Genomic DNA, 20,743 nt, shown 5'->3' on the forward strand with positions numbered 1-20,743 from the left:
TTGATTAGTATTTTACACGCTCTATTTGGTAATATTAGAATCAGAAACAGTTTTATTTATATATAAATATCAATGATATAATTAAACTAATGTCACGGGTACCAAAAAATACTTGTTGATGATAATTTAAAGATGAAAAAATATTTTTTTTATTTAACATTAGAGAAAACTTGGCAACCTTGCAATACGAAATGAGATGAAAACAAAGCGCAATCAAGTGAATTGAGTGCAAATTTTCATCTCATATTTTTCATGGCTTTCATTGCTTATCAGGTAATTTCAGAAGTCTTTAATCGTTGAATAAACAAGTGGAAAGTGAACATTACTAAGTGTAAAACTTCAGACGAAAGTGGTTCCTAAATCACAAAGTTAGTTTATTTTAAATGAAAAAAGCGATCGTTGAAGATTTTTTAACTATTTTGTTCAATTGGAAAGTGTGGCAAAACCTAGAATAAATGTTTTAAAACATTCCACAGTTTTGTTCAGGTACGCCGAAAGTCGTTTCGTCGAATAAGTCATTTCGCCGAATGGGTCACTTCGCCGAATGTCATTTCGTCGAAAGCCATTTCGCCATTGTGGCTGCGCCACATCGTAATAAGGAGGCATAATAACGCAAAAATATTATATGATGTATTCGAAATTACCTTTTCGGCGAAATGACCCATTCGGCGAAATGACCTATTCGACGAAACGACTTTTGGCGAAATGGTATTCGGAGAAACGACTTTCGGCGAAATGGAATTCGGTGAAACGACTTTCGGCGAAATGGCTTTCGGCGAAATGGCTTTCGGCGAAATGACCCTGATTCATAAAACGAGAGTAAACATTAGCAGTTTTTATTTGTCTTTTAAATCAATTCCAATCACGATATTAGGACTAATGAAGAATTCGGAGAAATGAATCTTTCGGAGAAATGGCTTTCAGCGAAATGACCCTGATCCCAGAAAAAATAGTTCGGAGAATGTGCAATACTAGTTTTATTGCGACGCGACAATTTGTAGAAAATGCACCTATTTTTATCTTATCCTTACGGTCAATCAATCGAACAGAGACAGCAGATCTCCCTCTAACGACTGTCCCAGAAAGTATGGACGCACTTTGATTTCACTGTAAATAATTCACAAGTGTTAGATATTCAAATTTTATTCGATATACTGATAATATTAGACTACAACAACAGAATATTATTTTCAACGTTTGCTACTTAGCCATTTTAGACTAGCTGGCGCGCCTTCTTGCGAGCGTTCCTCATTAAATTCCGTACAGACTTCTTGGCGACAAGTTTTGACACTTTTTTCCAATCTTTTTCGAACTGTTGAATGGTTTCGGCTGTCGAGACATGTTTCCTAAGATGTGCCTACGTTAATGCCTAAAATTTCTCAATTGGTCGAAGTTGTGGGCAATTTGGTGGATTCATGTCTTTTGGGACGAAAGTGACATTTTTGGTAGTATACCATTCTGCCGTTGATTTCGAGTAGTGGTAAGAAGCAAGATCTGACCAGAAGACAACAGGATCCTTGTGGCTTCGAATCATGGGTAGAAGTCGTTTTTGTAAATATTCCTTGATGTATATTTCGCTGTTCATTGAAGCACTGGTGATGAAGGGTTTCGAAATCTTACCGCAGCTACAAATTGCTTGCCAGACCATAGCTTTCTTACTAAAATCGATGTCTCGGACTAATTTAACACTTGCCCTTCTCGCACCATATAATATTGTGGTCCCGGCAAGGATTTGTAATCGAGTTTCACGTAGGTTTCGTCGTCCATGATTATGCAGTTCAAATTTCCAGCAAGAATCGTATTGTACAGCTTTCGAACCCTCGGCCTAATCGATGCTTCTTGTTTCGGACTACGTTTTGGTTGTTTCTGCTTCGTATAGGTTCGAAGATTCAAACGTTCTTTAGCGCGAAGAACATTTGACTTCGAAGTGCCCACTTTTTTGGCCACATCCCGAACTGAAACCTCCTTCTTTTGGTCGAACGCCTTCAGTGTACGTTTATCCAACTGAGGATTAGCAGGACCTTTTTTTCGACCCGTTTTCGGTTTATCGTCAAAGGTGTTATCCTCACCGAATTTCCTGATTGCATTTCGCATGGCTTTTTCACTTACTCCTTCCATTTTTGCTATCTTTCTCAGTGACAGTCCGCGTTTTGTGCACCATTTGTACACAATTTCTCGAAATAGCAGCGGTTTTTGGTTGCGTTCATACTTTCTGGGACAGTCTTTAACTAATGGTTATATAAAAGACTGTTGTAACTGAGATAAATGAGAGTACCCTTTTCCTTGTAAATTTCAAACTTTTGCGTAGCATGGTCGCCTATGACTATCATTTAAATCATAGTAACGCATTCGGTCCGGGTCTCGTTTTTTTTCGGGTTCGGGTCGGGTACAGATGAGGATTTTTATTTTTTATCGGGTACAGGTCAGGTTCGGGTTTGGAAGAAAATTTGGGTCGGGTAAAAGCTTTTTATTTTCGATCGGATACGGGTCTGGTTCGAGTTTGAAAAAATGCTTACTATGCTTACCATCGTCGGTTAAGTGATTTGTTAAACCCGAACCCGACCCGTACGTAATAGGAAATAAAAACAAAACCTTCTTCCATACCCGATCCTAAACCGAGAATAATTTTTCTTTCAAACCCGAAACCCGAAAAAAATTCTTGTCGAGCCTGTCAGGTTCATGTCTCGTGTCAAATATCGAATTCAAATACCCAAAGCCCGAACCATCTCTGTCAAGGATTACCGTTAAAATAAGAGCTGTGCGTCCAGATATTAGCAGAATTTTTAGAGTGATTTTTTTAAAGGAACAAAACAATGATAAACAGTACTAATTAGTACAATTGTGCTAAAAAAATTCTTAGCACCTACCTCAAAGAATTCTTTCAGCCGTTACTGAAATATATGCCGAAAACGGGTGCTACAAAAATGTCACCCTTCGATGCGTGTACCAAAAACAATGCTTTCAAAATTCCACTTATTCTCCAGGAAACAAAAGTCCCGGCGCACCGAAAAAAAAGTTTCCTTCGACGACGGAACGCTTTCTCGAGCGACCGAACTGTAAGTAGGTAAGTAAGGCTTCGTATTTCAATTTAAAAAATGCACGACGCCTTCGTAAGACCACTTTTGCACTTTTGCCCGAGTGCCAAAAGTAAAACAGCTTTCCTGGAATGGAATGGAATTGCACCCGGCAAGAAAGCACCAATTGTCGTCGTTCAGCGGAAAACAAAGTGCCCAAAGTAAGCGCTTTTTTCCCCGGTTAAGCTGTTTCCCTGGAGTTGCAAGAGGAAGAAAGTTTGAGCCTGCTGCCTGCCTATCTACCTAGCAGGTAACAGTGGAAGTGCTACAATTTTCTTTTGTTTGCAAAGTGTTTTTGTTCTCAGAGAAGTTCTTTGGGGGGGAGTTGAGTAGAAAAAAAGATTGCATTTATTCAATTTTATCACGGCCTGCTGAATAGAGTCGGTACTTTCAATTTTGCTCATAGTTCACTGCAAGTGACCTAGTTTAAAAGTAAGGATCCTTCGGTTGCAAGAAGAATTTTACGTAATTCAGTCTGTACCTGAAATACTAGACCAGGCAAGCACACGTGCTCCGTGTGTTCCAGCGAGCTCAACGAGGCCCCGTTTTGTTGAATAGAGTCTACCGTTCGGCGATTTATGTGATGGTGGATGGTGCAATCACATGCAATCTAAAAAAACACCCATTCCCTCGAGATGGTCGACTGTAAGCTTGTAAAGAGCGCGCTCTTCCGTAGTTTTTAGTGCTTAAAGTTTCCATCCCAGGGTTCGCAGCCGTGGAACGACCGAAAGGAGGAGAAGGAAAAAAATACCTTCATAAATGTCACTTTTTTTGTTTCAGCCAAATCTGTGCAAGCTTTTTTACCTTATGCACACATGCTTTGCATCTGCACCAACGTCTCAAATCTGAACCACGGTCTGTAAGGCGAGTTTGGTCGAACGGAAGCTTCATAAAAAAATTGTTAGCTGTTGAAACTGAATTTTTTATTTTTAAACTTTTGTTCACTGGAAGGCAGAAGGAATGAGATGTTTGCTTTTTCGTTGAATTCGTCGTCGTCCCCCCTTTCGTAACTACGTCAATGGACATCAATCGTCAGTTCCTCGGGACGCGTTTTTTTATGTATCGTTGTGTGTCCGAATGCACCAACTGAATTCACAGTCTACAGATATTTTGAGCGAGGCAAGAACCGCGAAAATGGATAACATCAGTAGGCGAAGGAGAAAATTTATCGTGTCCCATCTACTGAACGAAAGGTTGCCATCTCAACAGGTAACAATTTTTGATGTGGAACACATCTTTATTTTCTATATAGGGGTGCAAATTAGAAACTCAAGGAAAAATACACGTAGAAATGTGGTCAGGTTTTAAACACTCACAGCTCAGTCTATTTTGTATAAATTTTTAATATTATTTCATTATTTGATTGAAAATATTTCTAAGATTTGATTTGAATGTATCAAGCCACGTATTTTCAATTATAAATGAATAAAATTTTGATAAGTAGCGAACAGTGTCCTATTTTGTCTGCTAAAAATCTCCGGCATATCGGATTTCCCTGCCATAGACGACGGTTTTGAAGGAGTAAGCGATATGTCAAAGGGAAAGCATCGCTCTGATTGGTCAATGGATGCAAAAGCGAAGCTGTTGGAAGCACGCGAATCTATAAATAGAAGCAAAATGATAGCTAACGTTTCAGTCCTACGCGTAGCATGCTAGAGGTAGGTTGTTGCTAGACAGTATGACAAAAAGTGCCATAAAACGATTTGAAGCTTTAATTGGTATGTTATGTATGATCTTGCATGACAGCTCGGATGAAATTCCATGTTATGTCGTTTCTCACGAGAAATTGACAACTACCACAGGGTAAATTTTGAGTGCTTAAGATTAATTTCTAATTTATATAAGATGAACTCGATTGATAATGAGAAAAAGTTTATCACGTGGTAATTCCGGAATCCGTGTAAAAAACGTGATTAATCCACCTAGCAGTGAGATGATACCTTTTTTATCAATACGCATGTGTTTTTGCATGGATATTCTTAGGTGTTTTATTTCTCATGACATTATTTTAATTATCGTCGTTTTAAACGGCAAATTGAGATTTTAATCACTCATTACCCTGTAATGCCGAAACTGCAAAACATATCGAATTTCAATCTTAGCGTGCGACAATCGATTGAACATTCCATGAGATGTCGAAGTACGTTCCACTTTAGAGTTTTTCGTCATTATTTATGGTACCTCCAGAGCCGGTATTCAGGAATTAGCATAGCCCAAAATGATTCGAAAAAAATGAAATTTATAAACTCATCATCTGTAATTCCAGAATCGGATAAAATTCACCAATTTTGTATGGGACCTTAAGTCCTGTAATATTTGTTTTTGAAGTTCGATTTGGATAAACCTGATTAATTTATGTGAAATGAACATTTTTATACTAATCACCCTGCATTTTCTAAACCAGAAGTCGGATCTGACTAAAAAGTAAGAGGTTTTATAGACCTCTCATTTGAATCATAGATGATTCTTAGATTTCATTTGAATCTTAGATCGGTTCAGCCATCTACGAGAAAAATTAATTGCATTATTTTAATTTCGTTTCACATATCATCCTGTGGTTCCGCAATCAGAAGTCGGATCCAAACGTAATTCAGGAACCTTGTTTGGGAGTATACGACTTTTCATATGAATCTGAGTTTGTAGAAAACGGTTTAACCATCTCCGAGAAAATTGAGTGAAATTATTTGTCACACACGTATTTGCTGATCTCGACGAACTGAGTCGTATGGTATATGGAAGTCATGTTCTTCCAGCATTTATTGCTGTAAATAGTTTAAATCAATATAATTATGGAATTACTTCCAACTCGATAATGCTGGTATCAACTGGTTTACATATGCCATATTCGAACGATTATGTTGCCAAAAATGAACCGTGCTAAAATTGGTCCGAGGCAAATTGTCATAAAAAAGGATGCTGTACACAGTCTTTTTGGTACTTAGAAACAATTATATGTAACAGTAAAAAAATCGTGTTTCACGTTGCTCCCAAGCATTGCTTTTTCATACAGCGCTCAAAATTCCTTCTACTGGAATAAGACTTACACAAAAATATCGATATCTCCGTTAAAAATGAACGGATTTTAACAATCTATGGCTTGTTGGATAGGTATTACCGAGCGAAATCTAAGTCTGGAAACATATTCTGTTTTCAAGGTCAAATGTGACAGATACTGTCAAAAAACTGAAAATTTTGACATAAAACTTCGTATAACTCAAAAAGTAAACATCCGATCTCAAAACCATTCAATAGCGTTCTGGGTGACGGGGAGACCTTTCATTTGCGACTAGTTTTATCAAAATCGGTCCAGCCATCTCTGAGATCTCGACCTCTTAGTTGACAACACACATACAGACACACACACACATACACACACACACAGACATTTGCTCAGTTCGTCGAGCTGAATCGATTGGTATATGACATTCGGCCCTCCGGGCCTCGGAAAATTTTTCGAAAGTTTGAGCGAATTCTATACCTATTTTTTATATATATAAAAAAAGGTAAAAAGCCGTGTATAAAAAAACCGTGCGAAAAAAAACCGTGTAAAAAGAGACCTTAGTGTATATGGAAGATAGTGCTCTAGAAATGCGTGTGCATGATCTTCCCTCAAGCCTTATCGATCCTTATATTCACAAAACTATGTCCCAATACGGAGAGATTCTCTCTATCGAAAAAGAAAAGTGGAAGTACTTTTTCCCCGGAATTCTAAATGGCGCACGTTTATTACGCATACAGTTGAAGAAGGCTATACCTTCTTATGTGACTTTCGGTCAGGATACAAGAATCCCGTGTACATTACTTGTTACCTATGACAATCAGATGGCCACATGTCAATATTGCCAAAAAGCTGTTAACTGCGGAAAGCCATGTGAACAAGGAGACAACGATACCATAGGACACCCCCCTGCTATGGAAGCTGGTTCCTGAAACCGACGCATTTTGTTTTGATGGCGTTGTTGTCAACAATATGTTAAGTTACGTTCATACCATACAATCAAACCACACTGGTATCACCCAATATAAATATAACTCTAGTCTAGTAATCTCTATAAAACAAATAATTTGACCTTTTTTTGAATAAGAAAAAGAAATTGTGGTTTATTATAGTTTCATTATATTCCATCGAAATCGTTTCCTTATGTTGGTGCAACCGCATGAAGAAAAATGTGAACGTGTGAACACTGCTTAAACACAGCATTTGACAGCGAACCAAAAAACCAAAATTGTCGGCTTCAAGCCAATTGTATGCAGATGACAATCGTGCCACCGGGGTGGTTTCAAATATAGAAAAAATAGAACGGCAGCGTATACCAGTTTTAAATTTGACAGAAGAACTGTTCGAATAAATTAAACTAGAACGGCTTGCTGGGCATACATTTGTTCCAGTTTCAGTTCTATTATAGATCTTCCATATAAAACTTCTAGCTGCTGAATTTGTTCTAAGCTTGTTAAACCAGGGATCGCGAATATTCAGTCTAACAATGGAGGTTGATTTGAAAAATATTTGCATGGAAGCCCGAAGGTGAATGACTTTCAGTCTCGGAGCGGCATCCTACTCCGCCATCATCAATTACGCTCGAAAAAATTGTCTCCATCTAATGAACCGGAGACTTTTGATCATAATTGAAATCTACAACGTACAATTTGCTCCCGAAGCGACGACCCTCTACCGTAGCGTTTCAAGTGTTTTTAGTTTTGGATACGTGCCTCGACTAGGCTCCCTCGCATTGAAGCCCCACGGATTGATATGGAATCATAAAACTTCTGACAAGCGATAATCCCCTGCTACCACCATCATCACCGTCATCATCACCGTCATCATCATCATCGTAGGAACCGCTCTTCCGCTGCTTCCCGGAAAGTTTAATTGAAAATCTGTTTTTCGCTGTTATCAACGACGACGATGGGTTTGCCGAGGAAGGGCTTCGCTTCCTTGCAGCCCGACGTCGCTGTCGGCACGTGATGGGGATAGGGAACGTGGCCTGCTGCGATGGCATATCTGTTTACCGTGCGCCACAACGATGATTAAGGTTAGGAATCGGGATATTGATAATCTCTTTGATATGACATTCATGGTTCGATGGAGCTGGGTTCGGGTCTGCCGATGGTGATATTTACTTGGGCCAGTGGGACTCCGTTTGACAAAAGGGAAACCAGTCGGGTCGGTTTAATCTATTTTCGATACTGGAAACGTGGGTTGAAAAGAGAGAGAGAGATAGATAGTCACCATATAGTAGTCAAGCGCTTGTACTTGGCTCTTACCAAAATGGAAAGCACTATTGTCGTACATAAATAAGCTTCTAGTATGCAATATAGAATTAGTAAATTTAACTCTTTCTAATGTCATTTGTCAAAATACAAGTGAGCATCCATTACCATTCCTGTCGATCGTGACATGCTGTCAAAGTGTTTGCAGAAAAGCGCTTCACCTCGATGTAAATACTGTCACCGCCTTTGGGCTTGGGTTGGTCAGAAGATAATCGATTTTATCTAAGCACTTATGTCGGTAATTGTGCAATTCAAATTTAGATGGAAGCAGTGCTTTTCATTAATGACGTTTATTTTCCTCAAACTCGTCAAAACTCAATCAACATTAGATTAGATTCTTAGTGAACATGACAGTTTTCCTTTGTTTAATTTCTCATTCAAGTATTACGGAATATTCCTGTAAGTTTCAGTTGTTCTATTTACTCTTTACTACTTCTCTTTTTACTTTTCTATCCATAATCTAACGAAGGCACACTCTCTTTAAAACACTGGAATGCTCTTCTGAAGCCCATAGAATTTTGTAATGCCGATTCCCCCTAAATTTTCTTCAACTCTAGCTCAATTGATTGTACAGGAAGTGATGAGAGAAGCGCGTATTTCACCACATCCGCAAATCGCTTGTCAGATCAAAAACTTCGTTGCAAGTTCGATTTTTTCTAATGAACAACCTTCCTATAAATAGAAATATACTTACTCGGGAAGTTGGATTTTTCAATTGATTGAAAACCTGCTCTAAAAATTGCTTGAAAAACTTCTTGAAAAATAAATTAAAAAGGATTCGAAACAAACTGCCCAAACACTTCTTGAAGAAACGATCAAAGGAACCGTTCTAAAAACTACTCGCAAATCTACTCAAAATTTGTCCAAAAGACAGCTTGAAAATTACTCTAAAATTTCTCGAGAACCTGATAAAAAAGTCTGCTCGAAAATCTATTAAAAACTGCACGAAAAAGTATTTGAGAAAAAATACTTGATAAGTTCTCGAGAAACTCTAAAGAAATTGCTTGAAAAATTACTCGATTAAACAGCACGGAAACTACACGGTAAATTTGCTTGACAAAACAGCTCAGATAAGTACTCGAAACAAACTGCCCGAAAACTTCTTGAAAAAATTCTTGAAAAACAATATTCGAAAATCTATTCATAAAATTGCTCGCAAAGTGCTTTGAGAACTACTTGAAAATTACTCAAAAATTTCTGAATAAACAGATGAAACTACTTTTAAAAACTACTTGATAAACTTGTAAAAAAAATACATTTTTCGATTTTTTTTTGCGAAAATAAAAAAAACTGCTTGAGAAATTTTTAGAAAACCGATCAAAAAATTGTTTGAATGATCTGCTCGAAATAACCCGTAAAAGTATTCGAAACAAGCTGCCTCATACAGCTACTCGGTAAACTGGTGAAAAAAACTGCTCGAAATTACTGCATAAACACGCTTGAAAAAGTCCTCAAAACTTTTTGAGAAAATGCTCGAAACAACTGTTAAAAAATCTCCTCGGAAAACTAGCTTGTAAATTTCTCAAGAAACAGACAAAAAAATTACTCTATAAACTACTTGTAAAAACTGTTCGATTTTCCAGAAAACTGCTAGAAATCCAGCTCAAAAAACTATTAGAAACATTATTCGGAAAATACTGCTTGAAAAAATTATTCGAAAAAACTGTTTTTCAAAAAACTGATAGAAAAAAAATTGCTGGAAAATTGATTGAAAAAACTTGCTGGAAAAGTGATTGAAAAAACTGCAGAATACACTGCTAGAAAACAGCTACTCGAAAATATTTGAAAAAATTGCAATTATTCGGAAGAACTGCTTGAAAAAAATATTCAAAAAAATTGCTCGATAAAATTGCTTAAAAACACTGCTCAAAAAAGTTGCCAAAAAATCTCTTGATAGATTGATCGAAAAAACTAATCAAGAAAACTGATCGAAAAAATTACTCGAGAAACTGCTCCATAAAATAGTGTAAGAAAACTTCTCAAAAAATCTTATTGAACAACTGTTAATAAACAGCTCAAAAAATATTCTAAAAATTGCTTTGAAAAAGCTGCTTGAATTATTCTCATAGAATTTGTTCAGAAAAACTACTCATGAAAGTGAAAACTGATTAAAAAAATTGCTCGAGAAAACTATAGTAATAGTGGAAAAACTGTTCAAAAACTGCTGAAAAAATTGTCAAAAAAATTGCTCGAAAAAACTTCTCGAAAAACTACTCGAAATAATAACCCGAGAAAACTTGTCGAAGAAACTATTCGTTAGAACTGCTTGAAAAAAAAACTACTCGAGAAAGCTGCTCGAAAAAAACTGATCGGAGAAACCGCTCGAGAAAAATGCTCTGGAAAACTGCTCCAAAAAAATTGATCGCTAAACTTGTTTGAAAAAACTGCTCAAAATATTTGCTTGAAAAAAAAACTGCTCAAAGAATACTGTGAAAAACTAATTGAAAAACAACTCGAAAAAACTGCTTGAAGGCTCCGACTTTTCTCGGAACCATGTTAATGAAATAATTTTAAGTACATTTATTGTACTACAAAAGTTTAGCCATTTTTGCCAGGATAGAATAAATACTGCTTGAAAAAAACTGATCGAAAAAATTCCTCGCAAAAACTACTCGAAAAACTTGCACGAAAAAATGATCTTTTGCAAGTTTTTTGAGTAGCTTGAAAAAAAGCTCGAGAAAACGGTTCCATGAAACAGTTTAAGAAAACTACTTCAAATATTTTACTGAAGAACTGTTAAGAAACAGCTCAAAAACATCTGAAAAAATTGCTTTGAAAAACTGCTCAAAAAAAATCTCATAAAAATTGCACGAAAAAACCACCCAAGAAAGCAGCTAAAAAATTGCTTGAAAAAACTGATCGAAACATCGAGAAAATTGTTCAAAAAATTTGCTTGAAAAACTGAAAAAATTGCTCCATAAAACAGTCTAAGAAAACTGATCAAAATATTTATTGAAGAACTGTTAAGAAAAAAAAACACCTGAAACAATTTCTTTGAAAAATTGCTTGAAAAAACTGCTCGAAATATATTCATAAAAATGTTTGAAAAAACTATTCAAAACAAGCTGCTTATGAAAGGCTATTCGAAAAACTATTTGAGAAAACTGCTCTAGTAAACTTTTCCAGAAACTGCACTAGAAATTTGCTCGAAAATTTTTTTTGAGAAAACTGCTCAAAATATTTACTCGAAAAAACAAAAAATTAAAATTTTTTGAAAACTTGCTCAGAAAAACAGCTCACTAAACGTTTTTTAAAGAACTGCTCAAAAAAGACTACTTGAAAAAACTGCCTGAGAAACTGGTCGACAAAAATTGTCGGAACAACTGCTTGATAACACTACTCGAAAAACCTGCTTGAAAAATTTGCAGAAACTGCTCGATAAAATAGGTAAAAACTGGTCGAAAAAACTGCTAAAAAACAGCTGGAAAAATTGCTTGAAGAAACTGCTTCAAAAATTCTCAAGCAGAATTGCTCGAAATAATTGAAAAGGAAAGACTGTTCTGAAAACTTCTCCAAAAAACCTCTCTAATGGCGTTTTTCATTGAAAAACACTGGTGGCGTGGATTGCTCTGATTTTGCACTTTCGAGCAGAAATCGAAATGAAACACCGTCAGAATGTGGCATTTCTGTTCGAAAGTGCAAAACCAGAGCAATCAACGCATCTAGTGTTTTCATTTAAAAACGGCATAAATAAAAGCCCGAGAAAACTGCTCGAAGAAACTGTTCGGTAGAACTGCTTGAAAAAAAAACTACTCGTAAAAACCTGCTCTAAAAGCTTCTCGAAAAGCCACTCTAAATAATAACCCGAGAAATCTGCTTGAAAAAATCATTCGGAAGAACTGCTTGAAAAAAAAATTGCTCGAAAAAACCGCTTGAGAAAATGCTCCGGAAAACTACTCGAAAAAATTAATTGACAAACTTGTTTGCAAAAAAAAACCTGCTGAAAATATCTGCTCGAAAAACCCATTCGAAAAAACTGTGTAAAAGCTACTCGAAAAATAGCTTAAGAAAAATGTTCGGAAAACAAATTGCAAAATAATTCTAAAAAACTGCTCGAAAAAATTGCTCGAACAAAACTTCTCGGAAAAAGAACTTTTCTCGAAACCACGTTAATGAAATAATTTTGAGTAAATTCTTTGCACTTTAAACGTTTAGTAATTCGGGATAGAGTTGGTAAATGATTGTTTGCGTTGCGAGGGCACTAAGGGCAAAATTGAAAAAAACTAACACGACAGTACACAGTGTAAGTGTACGGTGAAATAATTTAGTGAACGGGCTCGCAAATGTACTGACTTAAAATTTAATAGCTCATCGAGAAGATACATTGAATAGATAATCACCAACCAAGAAACAAGGGATGAGTCGCATTATAACAAACACAAAGTGCCACTTTTCGGGTGTTACCAAAACTAAGCCAAGTCAGCCAAGCTGTGTTGGGTGGAGATTATAGGACTCATGCCCCGGCAGCTATTGCCGTCCAAATTGTCTTAGTCTTCGTCGTCGTTGTCGTCGCCGTCGCCGTCATCGCCGTCATCATCGTCCTCGCACTCATCTTCGTCAACAGCGACAGCAATGACTTCACAGTGACAAGTATAATATCATTAAAAGGATTACATCGCATACAGCCCGGTGGCGCCTTTCGAGCAACAGAACACGAGCCTGAGTCAGTCATAGTGGGGGGCTCTTCTTGTTTGGAAATTGGAGCCGAAAGGGAGATTCGTTCGTTGCCGATGTTGCGATTCATGTGGGAAGCAGGTGAGCACTCTTACCGGTAGCCGCTCTGCCGATCTGCCTTCCTGCTTGTCTGTAGCCGCATGTTTAATGGGGATTGCTAGGTGAGTGGTTTTGAATTGAGTAATAATTTGAGCCGCCTGAAGCGAATGTTTCGCGTCAAGCCGGCCGAACAAAGCGGTAATATGGTGGATTATGGCAGCAGCGGCACCATAAACAAGTCGGCTGGCATCTCTCCGATCCGCTCGTTTCAAGATGTTCGACATTCACCGAACAAATGAGGCAATTTATGGGATTTATTAATGGGAAGTATTGATTGAACGGCAATCCGATAAGGATTTTATTGAACGGTTCATGGTTCATTTGGCATTTGGCGGGTTCTCGAAAACGATGAACTGAAACTGATTCCTGCAGTTCGTCGTTCCTATGATTACTGCGGCAGAGGAGATTATTGAGCAAGTTGCAACGTTGTGGAAAATCAGCAGTTTGTAGTCGGAGAACGAAACAAAAGGCTCTTTGGAACCAGCAATAAAACGGATACACATATCCTCTTGCGTTCGGAGCTTTCAAACGTTGGCACTTGAAACAGAATATGGAAGCTGGATGCTGCCAATGCCAGCTGAAAACAAAGACGAAGTCAGCCCTGGTTTTTGGACCCAACTGCCAGGAATGGGAATACGAAATTCACATCCACGAAAGCCACTGCCTACTACTGAGAATGAGGATATGATTGAAATTGTCTAAATCCGAACAGAAAGCATCGAAAGATTTACGTCCCGAAGTTACAAGATTGTTTTTTTTTCTCGGTACAGAAAAATAAAAACATGGTTTTGGTGTAGCGTTTTCATCGTAATCTCATCGGTTGAACAGGACCAGATCTATTGATTCCGAGATTTGTTGGCTCCAACTCAAAGAAAGTAGCTTTTTCTTTAAAGTGCCAATCAATAGCCTGGCGGCATTGAACATCGGAACTTGAAACCAAGCATTTGTTTAAAAAAGGGGATTGGAGTGAATTTTTAGTGCGATTAATGCGATCTTACCCGTCGTATTTTGGACAAGTAACATACCGAAAGGTACTTTTTGGTGGATATTTTTTACAAGTTTAGTGATAATTTCCACAATTTTTATCCCATCATGAAAAGTAAAAATTTGCGACACACATTTTAATGATGATGTGCTTTAAAAACCCTTCTTCATCCACCTAGTGGTGTGATAATGCCTTTCTCTTGCTAATTAAAAAGTCTCTTTAAAACATTTACAAGATTCTATCCTCGACCATCACTATTGTGAACTTATCGAATAACTGCAGAGTAGCTTTCAAACGAGTCCTAGTCTTTTGGAATCGATTCAGGCATCGTCGAAAAACTCTCGCGCATTAAAAAATACTGTGACCGAAAATGTTCGCAATAACTCTTCCAAATGATCACATTGTAGGTTTAAAATAAGCCTTAGTTTATTGAAATTCGAGAAAATTTAGCCCGTGAAAACTGTGTGATTTGTCGGTTACGTCACTTATACCAATATATCTCCGAAACCGGACCCAATTACTCTTCGAACATGATCAACAGTTCAAGAGTGGCTTGCAAACGAGTCTAAACTTGTTAAAATTGGTTTAGCCATCTCATAGAAAATTTAGCGGTAAGAAAATAAAAAGGCGGGTGAGTAATACCAGAGACATAATCGAATCGACGTTGGCTCACTGAAAATAAAACTTTGCCCTTATAAAGCAAAATATCAACACCGATGAACGACCAATATAGGTTACAATTGGGACTAAATAAAAGACATAGAATAATAATAATATGTAATGATTTTTATGTTTGCTATTGTTTTCCTTTTAGTACACTGGTGGGTCGGTCGGGCCACAATCGTTTTGAAAAAATTTCATCACCAGATTTCAAGCCGGATTTCAGATTTCAAGTGCCATACTTAGCGGCCTTGGCTCTAAAGGCGGCCATAATGACAAAACCGGACATGTTCAGGGAGGTCATACAGAGATGTCTGGATGAGCGTATGTTCCCAGACATTTGGAAAAGGCAGAGGTTGGTACTATTATCGAAACCTGGGAAACCCCCAGGGGACCCATCGGCGTATAGACCAATCTGTCTGATCGACACCGTAGGAAAGCTCCTTGAGAAAATCATCCTCAACAGGCTATCCCCCTTCATAGAGGAGGCAGGATGACTATCCAGCCAGCAGTACGGGTTTCGCAGAGGCAGGTCGACGGCGGACGCCATAACATCGGTGGTAACCACTACCGCTACTGTGCGGTAGTAACGCTAGACGTTAAAAACGCGTTCAATAGTGCTTGTTGGGCAGACATTGCTGATTCCCTACTTCGACTGGGAGTACCGGAAGGGCTGTACAAGATTCTGGAAAGCTGCTTCCAGAACCGAGGAAGACACAAGTAACACTCCAATCACGGCTGGAGTACCACAGGGATCTATCTTGGGCCCGATCCTGTGGAATATAATGTACGATGGAGTACTGAGGTTGAGGCTCCCTCCGGGTGTCAAGAAAGTCGGGTTCGAGGACGACGTCACGCTGACAATCTACGGCGAATTCATCGAAGAGGTCGAACTGAGTGCATCACACTCAATCTGCTTGGTGGAGGACTGGCTGCGTAGCAGGAAACTGCAACTCGCGCACCACAAAACAGAGGTGATGGTGGTAAACAACCGCAAATCGGAACAGGAGGCGTTGGTACATGCCGGAGATTGCGTGATCCCCTCCAAGAGATCACTGAAGCAATTGGGTGTGATGCTTGACGACAAACTCAGCTTCAGCAAGCTCGTTGAATACGCTTGCAAGCGCGCATCAATAGCGATCGCGGCGCTCTCACGATTGATGGCCAACAGCTCGCCTGTGCGCTCCAGTAAACGTAGGTTACTGACAGAAGTGGCAGTTTCGATCCTCAGGTACGGCAGCCCGGTATGGGCGTCGGTACTTAATGTGGAACGCAACCCACAGATGCTGGAGAGTACGCATAGACTGATGTGTCTTCGCGTGATCAGTGCATACCGCACTGTATCGAGGGATGTGGCCTGCGTGGTTGCAAGTATGATGCCTATCGGTCTGATAGTGAAAGAGGAGACAGGAACGCCCGTAGGGCCTCCTAAGCCGCTTCTCTACGCAGATGGCAACAAGAGTGAGACAGCTCAACCAAGGGTAGGTGGACACATCGGCTCATACCTAGGGTCTCGAGTTGGTTAGATAGACCTCACGTAGAAGTGAACTTCGGCCTGACGCAATTCCTCACAGGCCACGGGTGCTTCAGGTGGTACCTCCACAGGTTCGGCCACGCGACATCCCCTGTATGTCCTGGCTGCCCAGACGAGATCGAGACGGCAGAACACGTCTTGTTCGCATGTTTTCGATTCGCGGCTCAAAGGAGTGAGCTATTGGAGGCATGTGGCATTGACACCACACCGGAGAACCAGAGAATGTGCCACTGCGTAGAGAACTGGAACACAGTGTCGACCGCGGCATCCCAAATTGCGGGCATATTGCAGCGGAAACGGAGTCCGGAACAACAACAGGCAGCCGCGACCGCTAGCCGCGTAGTAGGCTCAAGAGGGATCAGCGAATAATCGTCGTTCCGGGAGAACCTGTTTCGCCGGGGAGCTCTTCGTTGCAGTAGTCTAGATCCTTTGTCGGGGACTAGACGAGTAGTACGTAAAACTGCTAGGATCGTCGGGGCGCCAGTGAACCGGAAGCTATCCTCCAACCGGAATATGCGAGAATATCAATTACAAGAGCAGTGACCAAATTGATCGTTTTAAACAAGTTGTACAAATGTATCTCTCTCATATTCAAGACTGTCCCAAAAAGGATGGACGCAACCAAAAACCGCTGCCATATCGCACTGGTTCAGAAACTGTCAATTTTTGTGGCTGCGTCCTGTTGTTTACACTCTTCTCTAACCACTTGTGCAGTTGTTTATTCGTTTTCATTAGTCTGTTTCGAAATGCGTGGACTTTCAGCAGAACGACGTCGAAAAATTGTGTACAAATGGTGCACAGAATGCGGACTGTCACTCACAAAGATAGCAAAAATGAAAGGAGTAAGTGAAAAAGCCGTGCGAAATGCAATCAGGAAGTTCGGTTTGGATAACACCTTTGAGGATAAATTGAAAACGGGTCGAAAAAAGGGCCTGCTAACCCTCAGTTGGATAAACGTATACTGGAGACGATTGAGCAAAAGAAGGAGATTTCAGTTCGGGATGTGGCCAAAAATGTGGGCACTTCGAAGTCAAATGTTCTTCGTGCTAAAGAACGTTTGAATCTTCGAACCTATAAGAAGCATAAACAACCAAAACGTAGTCCGAAACAAGAAGCATCGATTATACCGAGGGTTCGAAAGCTGTGCAATACGATTCTTGCTGGAAATTTGAACTGCATAATCATGGACGACGAAACCTACGTGAAACTCGATAACGAATCCTTGCCGGGACCATAATATTATACGGTGCGAGAAGGGCAAGTGTTAAACCAGTCCGAGACATCGATTGTAGTCGAAAAATTTGGTAAGAAAGCTATGGTCTGGCAAGCAATTTGTAGCTACGATAAGATTTCGAAACCATTCATCACCACTGCTTCAATGAACAGCGAAATATACATCAAGGAATGTCTATAAAAACGACTTCTACCCATGATTCGAAGCCACAAGGATCCTGTTGTCTTCTGGCGAGATCTTGCTTCTTGCCAATACTCGAAATCAACGGTGAAATGGTATACTACCAAAAATGTCACTTTCGTCCCAAAAGACATGAATCCACCAAATTGCCCACAACTTCGACCAATTGAGGAATTTTGGGCATTAACGAAGGCACTTCTTAGAAAACATGTCCGAAACCATTCAACAGTTCGAAAAAGATTGGGAAAAAGTGTCCAAACTTGTCGCCAAGGAATCTGTACGGAATTTAATGAGGAACGTTCGCAAGAAGGTGCGCCAGCTAGTCTACAATGACTAAGTAGCAAATGTTGAGAATAATTGTTGTAGTCTAATATTATCAGTATATCGAATAAAATTTGAATATCTAACACTTGTGAATTATTTACAGCGAAATCAAAGTGCGTCCATACTTTCTGGGATAGTCTTTAGTCAATTAAAAGTACTCATGGTTTATACGCAAACACAGATAATGCCTGTTCTACGTTTGTATGTGTCGTTATTGCACAGTTCGCTTTGTGCGGTGATTTGTTCGATCTATGCAGTTAAAATTTTGCGCGCCTTATTTTGGTACTGAATTTTACCTTGATGTGCGTTCATACCAAACATTTTAGAAAGCTTCAATTTTAAGTTGATTGTGATTATCTCATACTACTGAAAATTTTATCATAAATTGCTGAACATATTTCAAATGGTATGGAGAAAATCTAATGTTCCTGCGTAAAATACAACAAGTGATATTCACGATTAAATTCTGCCCATTCTTGTGTAGAGTGAATTTTTATGGGCAGGTTTCAGTGCTGAATGGGTACCGGTTTGTGCTAAGTGTTCGCAAGAGTTTTCTTATGTTCATGTTTCGTCTTCGATTTATCAGTGCACTAGCAGTTTATGTTGTACGGCTTACGTCACCTAACGATTTCGTTTTTTTACGGCACTTCGGAGCAAAAAGTGTTTTTCTAATAGTTATTAGCTTTGCATCTGTTAAGCGGTTCATGGTTACATGGTTGAGGCGCGTTTCTGTTTTCGTTTTAATTTATCATGAATCATAAAATGTCTAATAACTGAATTTCTATTTATATCCTATATGAATTTTATTGAGTAGCTTACCACATATTGCCTTTATTTCTATTTCCTCCGACAGGTTTGCATCGTACAGAAACGGGACAGCGGAGCACTGTTTGCCATGAAGTACGTCAGCCGGAATGCCTGCATCGGACGGGGAGCGCTGGGTGGCGTCCTGAAGGAGGTCGAACTGCTGGCCACGTTGGAACACCCGTTTCTGGTCAATCTGTGGTTCTCCTTTCAAGGTATGTTTACTGACGGAAAATAAAGCTTTTTCTGCCCCTGCCCGCGGGAGTTCCTTGGAAACGAATCAATTCATCAGATGTATTCATTGATTGTTGCAACATGGAACGATTCATAAAATTTTGATTGCCACCAGTCTCCAGTCGAGTCGACACAGATTGTTGCCAGCAGGTTCTTTGCTGACGAAAATAATTCAGTTTGGTGTGTCACAAGTAAAGTGTTGATGCCACCAAAGCCTTTTGAAAGTTAAGTTTCCGCAAAAGTTTTCGTCTCGTACTCCAAGAGCTCTTCTCTTGCCAACATTTCTGCTGTCATAACGATCAGCAGTCCGAAAGTAAAGTACCCGCAAATTGATTTGAGTCCAGTCACAAACTACGTTACTGACCGGCTGGAGCTATTTCCCTACGACGGAATGTGTATGATAAACTTTGGATTCGTGCCTGGGGACATCGCCCAGTCAGAAAAATGTGGCACATTCTTTGGCAATTGTCAATGAAATCACTGTTGCTTTCATGGAGTTACTTCCTAACAGTCACTAGGATTGTTCAATTTGTGATATAGTTTATTTCGTACAGTTCAAGGGATTTGAAATTCTGTTGATGAATTATTTTATCATCATTGGTTTCAAAACTGCTCCTTCTCCGTTATCTTAAAATATCTAAACCGCCAGAAGAAGCTCTCCTCACTTTCTGGACCAAATTTCGTCCCCGTCTAGACTTCATGACGACGCTCTGGTTCCAACCACTAAAATATGTAAATGAAAGCCACGTCGGAAAGTCTGCGACCAACACGCCTCAAAATTCAAGCCAAACATGCAAACAACCAAACTGTCGGTTCCACAAACGCCACTGCCGCTGCCAGTTCTCACCCAACCCAGCCCATCGTTTTGCGTCCTGATTTATTATAATACATCCTCGTTCCGAGTGCTAGACTAAATCGAGTTTAATAGCGAAGCTCTTTGCCCTGCACTCCTGCTCCTCCTCCTCCTCCGGGTTCTGATCAGAGTCATCCTTCAGCAGAGCAACGATGATGATGGCGATGGCGGAGACCGTGCTAAATTGCCATCGGATCCATTAGGCTGTGGTTTTGGAATAATCGCTCGAAACACTATTGCTAAATGAACGTTTGGCCGTGGTCATGGATAGGCGTATTTTCCTGGAGTGTCAAGTCAGCGAGTAACAAAACGAGAGACCGTTCGGAAACCCATGACGGGATGAGTTTGTTCCGGTTCCAATGTTTCAATTTTGATGTAGTAATCTATATTAAATCTACCTGGAAAGCCGAAATTTGCTATTCTGAGGCACGTTTCTCTCCTTTCTACGCATTTTCAGAGTACGTTGGAATAATACAAAAATAAAATCGGTGGGTGGGTATTGTCGGAGACATGACCGGACTGACGCTAATAGGAACAGCTTCCTTCCGAATACTGAAAATTGCACTGATTATTCGATAGCAAAAATTGAGTCAAACTTTAGTTTTGCTTAGTTCCGGCAAATTGAACAAATATCAAAATTTATCCATAGATGGATTCTGCAATTCATCTTCAGAATTCAGTTCCACAGAGCATTTTCAAAATTTCGGCTGCCAATCCAGGTTCCAGAATCCAGCTCAGAGCTTAGAATTAAAGAATCAAAAATTCTGGTGAATTACACAGTTCTCGAATCCCGATACAGAATTCATTTCCAGAATCC

At 39.3% G+C, this 20,743-nt stretch overlaps 1 protein-coding gene across 2 annotated transcripts in view; it reads left to right on the top strand.

Annotated features, from left to right (window-relative positions):
• The window catches only part of LOC131425941 (serine/threonine-protein kinase 32A), a 280,520-nt gene that overhangs the window by 145,892 nt on the left and 113,885 nt on the right, over positions 1-20,743 (top strand). For both annotated transcript variants that reach the window (XM_058588268.1, XM_058588267.1), the window contains exon 4: positions 18,889-19,054. In XM_058588268.1, coding sequence (XP_058444251.1) covers positions 18,889-19,054 — 166 coding nt within the window. The remainder of the gene's footprint in view (positions 1-18,888; positions 19,055-20,743) is intronic.

This window comes from Malaya genurostris, chromosome 1 (assembly GCF_030247185.1).
Source record: "Malaya genurostris strain Urasoe2022 chromosome 1, Malgen_1.1, whole genome shotgun sequence".
In the NCBI taxonomy this organism is placed as follows: domain Eukaryota; kingdom Metazoa; phylum Arthropoda; class Insecta; order Diptera; family Culicidae; genus Malaya; species Malaya genurostris.